We start from the raw sequence: 13610 nt of genomic DNA on the forward strand, positions 1-13610 counted from the left end.
AAAAAACAAAAGAAGATAATTCTACATTGCAAGAAGAAAATTACAATGAAATTTCTTCCCCATAAGAGATAATATACCGTGCATGCAAAATCTACAAGTGAGTTTGCAACTGGAGAATATGGTATATTATTCGTTAGCCTGATCAAAGCCTGCGACCCAAGCTGTAGCCCACATCGCACTGCAAGAGGTCGTTAGAAATATCAAAGAGAACGGGAACTGGAGGTATTACGAAGAGGTCGTAGAGGTGGTAGTCCTTTTGAGATCAGTGATCGGAGGAGAATTCAGTCCTTAGAAATTGACACGGCATTAATGGAGAGTTCAGTCGTTGGGATAATCGGGAAATCCAATTCAATGAGAGCTCCCTTTTGTTTCACCATTTGAGACTTTCTCAGGAACTTTCTTAGCAGCTAGAATCCCGGATAATGTGCCAAATAATGTTAGAATTTACCAAGCCTGGACTATGGGAAGCGGCTATTAATGTTGCTTGGCCGCGAAGCTTAACCTGCAAATTGCAAAAGGATAGTGATTCAGAATCCCTCTTCATTACCAGTCATCAATCTCAAAATTCCAAGAGCAAAACATGCAAGAGTGGTACAGTACCAGTTAGTCAAATGTTTTGATTCTTTTTTTTTAAAAAAAAGATTGGGTTTATCTTCTCTCTCGTGATCCGAGCCTTACCATAAATCTGGTTTTAAAACTATGTTTTTATTCCTTGGATAAGTTTCAAGCTCTTTCCCTTGGTCATTAGACAAAAACCTTTCCTAGAATTCCCTCGCAACTCATTGAGCATTGTAACCATTTAATGGTTTTTTGAGGTCACGGTCCATGGTTTGGCTTGAGAGGAAAGGACAGTTTGCAATAACGTTTTGTGAGAAAAAGCAAACTCTATAGATAGGCATCGACGAGTCAATATTCTAGTAATGATAATGCTAAGCTTATTCATTTATGTTGATAGTAATTATATCACCAGGATGAGAATATTAGCATTTATGGATGTTAGGACAGAGGTACAACTTGGAATGAACACTGCAAATATAGAAACGCAGTTGGTTCAACTGAGAAGGGCAGGAATTATGCAAATGTAGAATGTTTTTGTCTAGAAAGAAGATGCGGAAGAAATACGAGGACGAGAAAGCAACTTCTTTAGAGAAGCACCAAACCTGTTTCAGTGATCTTTTTTGAGCGCTGCATGGATGCAACAATTCTGTTCGACTTAATTGTGGGTGATTGAGAATAATTATTTGCATCACCGTCCTTTTTCTTTGGCAGGTGACGGAGATTAGTCGATTTTTTGAACTGGTTAACGGAGATTTATCGTGTGGTTCAAAACTTCAAATGGCCACCAACCAAAATGGCATTCGACCACATCTGAAAGCTTTACTCAAGAAGCTGTAACAGTAACATGCCGATTTAAAATTGGTCGAGAATGTAAACGAGCATGCATCCAGGCCGATCTTGGTGTTTTGCTGCTGCTAAATCTCTAACAGTTGTTAAGTGCACAAAGTGGACTTGCTTATTTCTCAACCGACAGCAGAGCTCTTAATTGAGTTGTGAAGAACTCATGACAATGATGTACGTACCAGCTTCCCGAAGAGATTGCTATATCGGAATTTGTAAATAAAATGAATATATGATCATTTTATTTCGAACAGATCTGTTCACACTCCTCCGTGTATGGTTTTAAAATGTGGCTTTGATTTGTGCATGCTGGAAGCTTTAGTATTTCCCTAGCAACTCTCTCTTTTTATCTTTCCGCAAACAGACTCCTGCTCGTTCTCTCATTCTTTCAACATCTAAGTAGGCGCGGGAAAAATGCGTTGATTTCAGAGTTTCCCCAGAACTCAAGGGTAGCTTGCTTATAAATACGAAGTGGCGATCTAGCGACCCATTGCATTGCATCCTCGATGTCTGTGTGAAGGCATCCTGAATCTACCGTGGCACGGACGACATGAACATAACATGCTTCAGCCCATATTTCACCATGCTCATTTGATTTGAACTGGCTTTTCAACAGAACGAAAAAAATTCCAAACATGTCATTAATCAAAACCAAGCAACACTGATATGGAACAAACGAACTCTGCGAGCATAAATCAATGGCGATAATATGAAGTCATGAACTATGTTACTGAATTAAGGAAGCTCGTCGGTAAAAAATGCAAGTGACTTCAAGATCTGTGTTCACTCTAAAACAGGAAAATGCTGATCATACTTAATGTAAACAGCTTTGTTAGTGAGAAGAAAATTAGATAAACACGTGAAATATCTTTCTCCCGTACAAATAAATTGTTGGCGGTGATTACATGAGTATACAATATAAATAAGTCAGAAAACATGTCCATTAAAGAAGTGAATGATATGGTAACTTATCAGGAATATCAGTTACGGTTCTAAGGTTTGACTTGTCCTCTGCGCAGAAGAATAGTAATGAGTTTCAAGCTCCTTGAGGCTAGCAGCAGCCTCCTCTCCAATTCTAGCTAACATGCTATCTGTTTTTTCTGCAAGCTGGGTAAATTCCCCTATTCTTTGATCAACATGGTCATTGAGAGATGCAAATCCTGAAAAGATTGCTGTCTGCTTCAACTCTGACACCAACTTAAGTAAAGAATCGGCTGCTTGAACCTGTTCCCGGGAAGCAAATAAAAAACAGTGGCTGAGGCCCAGCTAATGTAGAGGCATTCACAAATGGCACTCTCGATTCAAAGACAATGCATTCGCTCAATATGATAGATGTTTGAAAATATCAAGTGATGCGGACTCGGTTAACCCTAAATCCTTCAAAAAAATATAATCATCAATTCATTAGATAGAAAGTACAGGCGACAGCTCTTACCATTCTGGCTGCACGCATTTCCATCATAAACGCCTCTTGTGAGTTTCTAACTGGTGTGTCATTAATCTACAACAAGCATACCGGTAATGAGAATCTTTCTTCTGCTCTTTGGGAATTTTAAGAACCATTCAATGAAATAAGAGATTAATCAAGCAGCTATCTATTTTTTAAATAACAGCAACAATAAAAACCCAGCTCTCTTTTCAATTCTCAAATTTCCAAGCTAATCAATAAAAAAAATTTCCAAGCTAATCAATAAAGGCCCTGGATATATAATGAACGGGAGTATTCGATTAAAAATAAATCGCATTCAGTTAAATAATAAAACAATTAAAAGAACGAAAGAACGACAAAGTTTACCCTAGCAACGTTAACGAGGTGAGTGAAATTGTCGACGATGTGGGCAATATCAGTTTCCACTCTTTGCATCAGTGCTTTCTGCTTCTGCGCCGCTGCTGCAGCCGCCGCCGTTGTCGGCCCACTTCCAACTCCTCCACCGCCTCCCATTGCAATTCCGCCGGCTTTGTTCATTTTCTCGGTCACTGACAATAACGCCACGCTATTGAACTGGAAGGGTAGAAAAACCCAACAATGGCCACAAGGTCAGGATGAAAGGACAAACGAAATTATCTCGAATGGGCTCCGGCCTGCTCTTTTAATGTATGGACCAAAAACTTGGAGCCGCCTAAAACCCATATTCGGAGCCCACTGGAATAGCTTCAAAAAACAATTAGATAAGATTAAAATTAACTGTTTTATTTTCCTAATAGCTAGATAGAAATATATGATATGAGCCGGTTCTTAAAACGTGTTTCCCCTGTAATTCCATGCACGGCCTCGCACCCGTGAGGCTGTTAACAAGTGTCGATGCGAATGGCTAGGCGGAGAAGTTGAAACTTTTTTTTTTTCAGGGTTTGAATTTTAAACTTATTTGTTTATAAAATAAACATTAATGTCATTCGAACTACAATTTATAAGCAAATAACTGAAAAGGTTTGAATTATAGATTCTTGTTTTTTATCTACATATGAAATTTTATGTCAAGATATGAATTATAGATTCTTTTTTTTTATGTAAAATTTTTATTGTGTATTTTTTAGATGTGTTATGTAAACCTGTTTTATTATCTATGTTTATATAATTCATTTATTTTTTATTTTGTTCGACTTCGAATTTAGAAGTAAAACAGTAAAAGCTTTCCCTGTAATAAATTCCTATCTCCGTTAAAAAAAATAAAACTTTGCTGTAGCACTTCGATTATCAAGTTTCTCTCCTTGCAAGAGAAAAAAATATGTAATTTTTAAAAACTAAAAAAATATTATTTTAATATATTTAAAATAAAAAATACTTTAAAAAATATTATAAAAACTCAAAACATGATTTGATATAGTATGTTAACGATCGCGGAAGGGTGATTTGGACTGGAATCGAAAGTCACCATGAGAAGTATGATGTGAATATTTTTTTTAATAAATATGCAATTTTTTTCAATTTATTCTTTGATAAAAAAATTATAATTATAAATAAAAAACTTATCCGTATATTTAGTTAAATAAATAAGCAAATAACTACAGCGGCTAATAGACGCAAGTGAATATATTAAAGTGTGTAAAAAATTCACTTTATTACAGGTCAAATAAATTTTTAATGTAATATATAAAAACTTGTTGCAAGTATATTTCAATATGAAGACATTATTTATTCTAAATAAAATAAATTTTAAAAAGTATGAACTAATAAACCGAAAAATAACTACTAATGCCAGACAAATTATAAACTAAAAAGATAATTATTCTTATAAATATAGATAGTTATGACATTTTACCCAAACTTTCTCTTTTTATGCACACCCTTTTGTTAACATATTAAGAGTCACTTTTTCTTACAAAGAATAAAACATAAAGGAAAAAAAATATTGAAGAATTGGAATAATCTATTCAAAGTATTACATATATTTAAAATAATTTAAAAAATGCTATTTAAAGAAATGATAAATAAAAAATCTAAAAAATCAAAGAGAAAATTTTAAAAAAATATTTTTTAAATATATATAAAAAAGTTAAAAAATAAAAAAAAGAGGATGAGTGTTGCTGGGTCTAACAAGTCAAACCTTCGTGCCTGACCCATTTTGTAAACTATCCATATGCATGGACCCTTATTTTATTTTTTTTTGGAAATAGAGTGGATGGCATGTTGTTAACTCTAATTTTCTTAAGAAAAATTAGACAAGCGACACATCACTTTTTTAATGTTTTTTTCACATAAAAACCTAATTTTCAACTCAATTTCTGCCCCAAAACACCTTAATAAACCTATATATGACATCAGAAAATCTAAAATTAACCCAAAATAAAAATAAATAAATTCAAGCTTGAATATATCATTTTAGACAACGAGGAGGCCATGAAAACATATAAGCGAAACTCTTCTCGTCGAATAAAACTCATTGTCATATAAATTAATATTTTTTGTGGACTAAATTGGCATCAACTGGTTTTTTTTCTCTATCATCTGAAAGTCAATTAATTTCTTTTTTTTTCAAATCAGGAACCAGAAAGTAAGAAAAATAAAGTTATGTGTCACAGTTGAGATTTTGAAATATTCAAGGACCTAAAAGTTATGGTTTAAAAGGTCAAAGGACCAAAGTGGATTTTTCACCCGTTTGTAAACTACCACCCTTTTCTCCTTATTTTACATTTTGATAATCTTAGTTTCAATTATGCCCCTCCTTAATACTTTTTAATAACTCGGTGATGAATTTAGGCATAAAAAGAAGCCATTGGAGAAAAATGAATTTCAGGGACTGAACTATAAAGATATTTTATTGTGAATTATTATGCGTTTTAGCGTCTCTGCTAATCAACTAGGAAGGCACTCTTCCTCGTTTTAAAAACCTCGAGGATATAATTTCTGAGAGTGTAAGGATACTTTTCTTTTTTAAAAAAAAAATAAAAATAATAAATAACCAAGAGGGGTGTAACTCAATTAATTAGGCTCTAGGTTTGTTTTCTAGAGGTCACCAGTTTGAATCCCACAAATTTCAGGACTACTGGAGGCTTACATGGTCGTTAATTTCAGGGTCCGTGAGATTAGTCGAGGTGTCCGCAAACTGATCCGGACACCCACGTTAATAAAATAAAAAAAATAATTATGAATTTTTTTATTTGTTTATAATTAGGATCATCTGGGATAATATTGATGTTGGATGAATTAGAGAGAGGGAGGAAGATTTATATTTTATATTCGTTATTAGCAGTGGAGGTGGTTGATCCTTGTATGCATTCAATCTGGGTCGGAGGGTCTGTGGATATCAAAAAATTTCATGGTTATCCAGTTCGATGGTTCAGTGCCAGCAGAGCCTGACACGTGCAGGCTACTGTAGAGGTCAAACGTGGCAGTCCATGCTCTCCTAATAATAGAAACACCGAGATAAATATTTTTCATGGAATAAATGGAATAAATGGATGACTGGCAAGACTTGCACACTAAGCAAACTGGATAGTGCCAATTTTGATTTTATCTTCTTCTAGCATCCTCCTCTTGTCCTCTGTGTGTTTTTTTTTTTAAAAAAAAAAAGTCAAAAATCAAACAGGAAAACACGTTACCAATTTGAAGCTTCTCTCTCTCCCTCTCTTTTTTGTCTCTATTATTTGCGAGCTTGAAAATCTTACTGAGCGCAAAACTGCAAAAATATCTCCAACTATCCAGGTGGCATCGATGGTGACACCAAATATTATTTTTTTTAATCAGTTTTATTCAAGAAATAATTTTGATTTTTCAATTAAAATTGTATATTAAAATTCCTTGAGAAATTTCTTATGAAATAACATTATTTTCTCATAGCGAAGAAGAACGATACGCGTGGGATCAATAATAATAGAATATAGACTACAAAGTTAATTAATGATTTTGAAGTTTAGGAGATAATATTGATAATATTAAACAAAATCAACACAGCGTTCGAAACTGAAAATAAAGAATTTAGTAGAAATTAAATAATTGTTCTAATCTACGGGTTTTAATAGAACTGAAACAATTGTTTTAAGTTCGAGTAGATTCCGCACCGCGGCTAATTTTACTTTAAATCTATTTAAAATTGTGTTTTTTTAAAATATATTTTATTTGAGAATATATAAAATATATTTTTTATATTTTTATATCAACACATCAAAATAAAAAAAATTAATTTTTTATAAAAACACTTTACCCGAAAACAAACTGACTGTAATAGTGTAATGCTGTTTAAGATCCTATTTATTTTTGTATTTTAAAATTATTTTTAAAATAAATTTAAATTTTTTTATTTTTTCTTTACTTTAAATTAAAAAATCTCCCTTATTGCAGTACTTTCTTTTGTCTTGGGCTTGCAGCTAAGATCCTGTTTTTATCTTTCGAATGTGGTCTGCAGCCGATTATGTGGACAATAGAGAGTCGTTCGCTATACCAAATACTCCATGGAGGTCTACGCGCAATAGTGGAATCCACCAACACTTGCAGATTACGTGGCAAATTCACTGTAGTCCCCTTCAAACGGATACAGTGAGCAAAAGAACTTCGTTGAGATTGAATAGAGCACAAAAGAAATGATCAATATGCCTTGGTGCTATAAGAAATATACATTTTTTTATTTATTTGCGATGGAAAAATGTCCAGTTCGATGCCGTGTTCATAGGCCCAGAAACTGTTCAGTTATTGCCAAGCTTCTCCTCTGGATTTAAGGTGTCATGAAGGGCAATGGAGTTCATCCTAGCCTGGTGTGGAACTCACATTAAGGGTTTCTTTGCCTTTAAATTCATAATAAAAACATAGTGGTCTTTATAATATTTTTTTGTTTCTTGATTTTGAATTTTATAAGTTTTTTAAGAACATTAATAAGTTTTTTAAGCTTCCTATAATGTTTTGGGTAAACTATGGTTTTAAAATTTAGAATTTAGAACTAAAAACAAACATTTTTATTTTTTGGGCACTACAAACTAGATAAAACATATAACACATCGTCTATCTTTGACACAGAGAAAAAAAAAAAACTCAATCATGCGGGTCCTAACAAAATAAATCAGGCGGGTTAACCTGATTTTCCAAACCCAGCAACATGCCTTTTCTCTTTTTTTTTCAAAAAAAAATTCATATGTTTTTTTTTAAATCACTTTTAGATCAATATCTCTCGTCTATTTTATTTTATTTAAAAAACTTATTTTAAGTGATAATTATTATTCATTATACATTTAGTTTTTAAAGAGCTTTCTCTAATTCATCTATATATTTTTTTCTCCTTTGTATATGTGAATTTTAGTTTTTAATATAAAAATATTTATTTTTAGATAATATTTATAATATATGCAACATTGCATAATGTATTTTTTTCTTTTAATATATTCAATTAATTTAATTTGTGTTGTTGATTTTTATTATCGTTTGACAAATAAATTTAATAAACAATTTAGTAAAAAAATTTAAAATCATAATTATTTTAATAAATAAATTTAGTAAATACAACATGGAAAATACCATATCTCATGAGATTAAATATTTTACTTTACACCATTCTCTTAGTTTTTCCAACTTTTTTAGTTATTATTTATGTTTTTTTTACTAACACATGTAATTCTTGATTTATTTAATTATATGGATAAGATATTTAATTTTTATTTATAATTTTTTTAACTATAAAAACAAGTAAAAAAAAATTGTATAATTTTTTTCATTTGACAAAAATATTTAACCCACAAGGGTCAAGAATCTAGTAAATTTTACATCAACGAAGCTCTACACTTTAAAGAGGGTAAGATTCACCTGTTAAATACACAGGAGCCACATCTCGAATCCTCCATTTCTTGGAGCTAGATTCTTGACTTTGACTGCAGTGCGATAGGATATGGCATACTTAAACAGTAGATTTATTCGTGACAAAAAGAATAAAATTATTTAGAATGACGAGAAATTAAACTCAATATTTTTTTTTGTAAATAAAAAAATTGTATAAAAATTAAAATTTTAATATTTACTTGGCAAATAGTTGTTCTGATCAATGATTAAAGAAATCTCAACATTTAAGTGTATTTTGATGGATTTCTTTTCCTTGTATTATTTAACGGAAGTGCGATGGTTTTGAAACTTTCACGCCCGCACTCAAATTAAAAACGTTTAATATTTTTGATATTTTTTAATTTAAACATAGCAAATTAAAACTATTTTAAATTATTTAGAAAAACATTAATTTAATATTTTTATACAACAAATAATTTAAAAATAAAAAAAAGCCACAACTCAATTATCGTGGATGATTTGATTTGGCTATGGTGAGACATGAACAGAGTCACTGATAAAAAAATCAACCGCCCCCCTTTCTTGGACACTACACTGTTTGGGTCATCGAACGGACAGGAAAACAAACAGTGATGCACGTACCCAAACACAAAAGATTCCATTGGATCTATCTGACCTGTTACTGACGTGTCATCCTCTCCACCGTCTCTTCCCCATACCATTATTTTTTAAGCGCTTCCCTCTCCCTTCATTTCGCCTCCCTTTCCCCTTCCTCCCAAACAACAATTGCAGAAACACACACGAACACCATCTCTCTCTTCCCTCTCTTATTTTTATTATTATTACAGTTTATTTTTGGGGCCCCGATATTTGGGGATTGCTCTCTGGTAAAAGCGGGATCAGAGCACGATCACGAGTCCGATATTCCCGGCGTGTAGAAATATCAAAAGAAATCAGTGTTGGTTTGAACAGCAAAACGCAATCTTCGGTGGGTACTTTGGGATTTCTTCGGCGTCTTTTCATTTGCTTCTGTTTTTCCTTTTCCTCCTCTTTTCGAAGACATAAAAGGGATCTCTCTCTCTCTGATATATAGGAAGAGCCTGCCTTTTAAGGCCGTGTTTGGATCCTACCGTCTTGCTGCTCCTACTATTTATTTACTTCCAGTTTTCATGGCTGCTCATTCTCAAAAACAACAACAGCAATCTCGTAAACGTAATCCCACCACGTCTCTCTTAAAAAGAGCTTGCCAATTTGATTTGATTTTTTTGGTTTCTATTGTTTATGTGTTTTTGAATTTTCTAAATGACTGGTTTAATACAGCAATAATTGGCCTGCTGTGCTGCCTATTTTATACAGCTCGTTTTTTGAGTTTTTATTTTATGTTCAATAATTTTTCAGATCTGCGTGCTTTTTTTTTTATTGCAAATATATTTGTTTATTCTACGGTTTTCATTGCTGTTTTTTATTTATTTTAAAAAAATTCTGATGAACAGCTACTGAAGAAATGACGAGGAATCTTAAGGTGGATCCTTCTCTGGAATTCTCCGATTCCAATACGGTAATTTAGTCCCTAGCTTCCGTTGATCGAATTTGAATTGCACGTGTAATGATTGAATTAATGAGTTTACAAATCCGGGTTTTGGTTACTTTAGGTCCCTTCAAACGATGGGAGCCCATCAGATGCAACATCGTGTATATCGTCGGCAGGAGATGCAACGGGAAGTGTCAAAGAAGGTGGTGATATGGATCAAGAGTCCATGACGACGGATCAGACCTTCATGATGTATCCTGCGGGGAGCTACTATGGATATTACTATCCAGGTTTGTTTGTCTCAGCAGATCAAGTACAATCAGTTGTTTTTGTTTGTGTATATATCTATTGATTATGTATATATGTTTTCACTTCTTACAGTAGCTTTTTACCAGGTTATGATGCTACTTTTGGAGGAGGGTCTAATGATCAACTATACTACGCTGCTGGCGATGGAACCGAACTTCAATACACTGTAAGGAATTTTTAATCTTTGTGCTGGTGATTAATGATATTGGAAGTTGTCATATGTTTTCTTCTTTAATCACTTTTCATTTTGCTAACTTGATAGTCACTGTCGAGGTAGTTAGATGGAATTTCGAAACTCTTTGACCGTAAAAAGTTCAATTTCAACAGCAACAAATGTATCATTTGTGGGATTTTATAAAATCATGCAGATACTTTATCTGACTTTCTTTTATGCTTCATCTAGGCTACGCAAGCAGATAATGGGTCTTTGATCTACTTCATGCCAGGAATACACCCTGCTTACAGCCCTTATGTGCCCGTGAGCATGATTGGTGTCGATGGGCAATTTATTGCTCAACCACCATATTCACCAACCTCCGTGTTCCAACCATCCATTCCTTCCCCTGGATACATTCCAAATCCTGTTCCCTATGGAGAGTATTTGCCATACCTATGGGATCCGTCAGTTTTTGCTGGGGATGGAACATATGGGAATGGCTATAGTGGAATTCTGGAAATTCCTAGCTCTAAACCAAACATGTCTTCACCTAGTCAAGCTCGTGGTCCTCCAAAAAAGGCACTGCCTTCTGACTTGAGTAAATCGTTGGAAACTAAGAACTCCCTTCCAACATTGGATGTCTCATCTGGTCATGGCATGAGCAACCAGTTAAAATCAGTGGGCAAGGTATTTCAGTTCTTTATACTTTGTTCTAAATCTTTTTTCTTTTGTGTTTTTTTTTTTATATTTGTTTTCCCTCAACTTCCAGGCTTCACAGCATGCCTCTCCATTCCCGTCAGATGTAATGGGCAAAGGGTATTTTCCATTTGCAAAGTTTCCACCTTATAATCCAGGGAAGGGGGCAATGCTCTATCCGAATAGCACTACTAAAGTAAATGCAAGGGGTTGGGGAGGCAGTGAAAAGCCAAAAACAAGAAGCAAGACTAATGGCATCGATGATGCATTGCCTAATGAACAGAATTATGGTCCCAGGACAACCAATGCAAAAGGTTCTGTGGTATGTGGAGGTAATGCTGCTGGATCTTTGGCTCCTGATGGGAACGGAAACAGTAACAGCATAGCTTCAGTTATTAGCAGGGATCAATATAACCTTCCTGACTTTCCAACCAAATACAATCATGCATTTTTCTTTGTTATCAAATCTTACAGTGAAGATGACATTCACAAAAGCATCAAATACAATGTGTGGGCCAGTACTCCTAATGGAAATAAGAGACTGGATAGCGCATATCAAGATGCACAGCAGAAGATAGCAGAGAAAGGCAACAGTTGTCCCGTGTTTCTTTTCTTTTCGGTATGCTCCTGGATATCATTATCATTGTCAACCGAGTTTCAGGCGCTATCTACTGTGCTCCTTTGTTTTCTCCTTGCTAATGCACTAATGCCTTTTTAAATTTTATTGGCTGTTTCAGGTTAATGCAAGCGGTCAGTTCTGTGGAGTTGCAGAGATGGTTGGCCGTGTTGATTTCAATAAAAACATGGATTTCTGGCAACAGGACAAGTGGAATGGTTATTTCCCAGTCAAGTGGCATATCATTAAAGATGTTCCAAACCCACAGCTACGGCATATAATACTTGAGAATAATGAGAACAAGCCTGTAATTAATAGCAGAGACACACAGGAAGTATGCTTCACTAACCATTTTCTTGATGCTGTTCTTTTGCCTTTTCTTCTGTGCTCCTCTGACCTAATTTTAATTGTCTCCCATTTGCAGGTTAAATTTCCTCAAGGGATTGAAATTCTGAACATATTCAAAAACTATGTTACAAAGACATCAATATTGGATGACTTCGATTTTTATGAGAGTCGCCAGAAGGTGATGCAAGAGAAAAGACCAAGGCCATTCATACCCCATTCTGATCACAAACAGGTTAGTCTCATACTGTTTTTCGTATTCTTTATTATTTAGGTAGTGCACACATTCTCTCATTAGAGTTTTAACCCTTCAAATCTTTTTTTTCTTTTTCTTTGGTGAGTGGGCATTCAATAGTGGACCATGTTGTCATTATTATCATTGGAGGTTTGATAATTATATTTGCTGTTAGAATCAATGGCTAATAGCGTGAAGTTGTTAATCTTAAGATTCTATAATTGATTCTCTTCCCTTATAAAATATTAAAGAATAAAGAAGGGTTCTCCATACAACTAAGGTAGTGGAGATGTTATGTCTTTAAAGATCTGGAATTGGGATTTGACTTTATTCAATTTTAAAAAAGTGTTATAATCATGATAGGTTTTTTTTTTTTTTCTTGTAACATCTCCTTCAGACATGCACGCCTTTTCTCTTACCAGTGTGTTATTCTTAACATGATTTGCTTATATTTTTCACAGCAGAAAACAGATGATTTGATTCCTGGTTTTCAGTCGATGGATATATCTGCTACAAAAAACATGGTCTATACCCAGGTTGGAGACAACACGAAAGAATGACGGGAGAGAAGCCCTGATGGACTCTGTTCCTAAAACCAGCAGTTGCATTTGGAGCTATGGAAGTACAGCCTAAAGTTGCTGATGGAAATGCCCCACCTGAACGGGGAAAAGTTCAGAAAAAAATACGAAGATCCCTTGTTGTGCTTTACCGAGAGTTGACATTTCAGGAGGAGTTGGTGCCTTGGCGACAATCAAAATGGTTCCGTTTCTGTACCCATATGAGAAGCCCATCCCCCCACTAATAGCAAGGGAATTGGGTAATGATGTAGTTGTACGTTTTTTTTTTTTTTCAATTTGTTTTTTTCGCCCTCATCTAGTCTTCTGTGGTTTATTTTATTACCCTTTGTAAAATGTTTTATGCCCTTGGGATTTGGTTCCAAAGTGGTCAAGGGCTGGTTAGGATTTTATTTAGGTTTGATTCTCACATTAATAAAATCGCAAAAAAGATGAAATGTAAACTAGAAATTACGGCGTTTTTGGTGGTGTTTATATCCCGATGATTCTTCAAAAAATGCGAGATCATATATATATTTTTATCCCTGACAACGAAGTGGACTTTACT

The 13610-nt window shown here is 34.0% G+C and overlaps 2 protein-coding genes across 4 annotated transcripts; one reads left to right on the plus strand and one right to left on the minus strand.

The window, feature by feature from the left end:
- Positions 1-2245: 2245 nt before the first annotated feature.
- On the minus strand, positions 2246-3443 carry LOC7462133 (mediator of RNA polymerase II transcription subunit 22a). Its single transcript, XM_024607442.2, has 3 exons — positions 3194-3443; positions 2834-2899; positions 2246-2622 (listed from the first exon to the last, which is right to left on the minus strand). The coding sequence occupies exons 1-3, from the start codon at positions 3362-3364 to the stop codon at positions 2383-2385; spliced, it is 477 nt and encodes a 158-aa protein (XP_024463210.1). The 5' UTR covers positions 3365-3443; the 3' UTR covers positions 2246-2382.
- Positions 3444-9350: 5907 nt separating this feature from the next.
- On the plus strand, positions 9351-13513 carry LOC7462134 (YTH domain-containing protein ECT1). Of its 3 annotated transcripts, none has more exons than XM_024606129.2 (10): positions 9351-9587; positions 9693-9811; positions 10093-10157; positions 10252-10420; positions 10526-10605; positions 10843-11283; positions 11366-11911; positions 12030-12242; positions 12333-12488; positions 12950-13513. In XM_024606129.2, the coding sequence occupies exons 2-10, from the start codon at positions 9769-9771 to the stop codon at positions 13046-13048; spliced, it is 1812 nt and encodes a 603-aa protein (XP_024461897.1). In that variant the 5' UTR covers positions 9351-9587; positions 9693-9768; the 3' UTR covers positions 13049-13513. The 3 variants fall into 3 exon arrangements, with proteins under 3 accessions (XP_024461897.1, XP_024461898.1, XP_002311277.2); XM_024606130.2 differs by having other exon boundaries at positions 12953-13513; XM_002311241.4 differs by lacking the exon at positions 9693-9811.
- The last annotated feature ends 97 nt before the right edge of the window (positions 13514-13610 follow it).

Source organism: Populus trichocarpa, chromosome 8 (genome assembly GCF_000002775.5).
Source record: "Populus trichocarpa isolate Nisqually-1 chromosome 8, P.trichocarpa_v4.1, whole genome shotgun sequence".
In the NCBI taxonomy this organism is placed as follows: Eukaryota; Viridiplantae; Streptophyta; class Magnoliopsida; order Malpighiales; family Salicaceae; genus Populus; species Populus trichocarpa.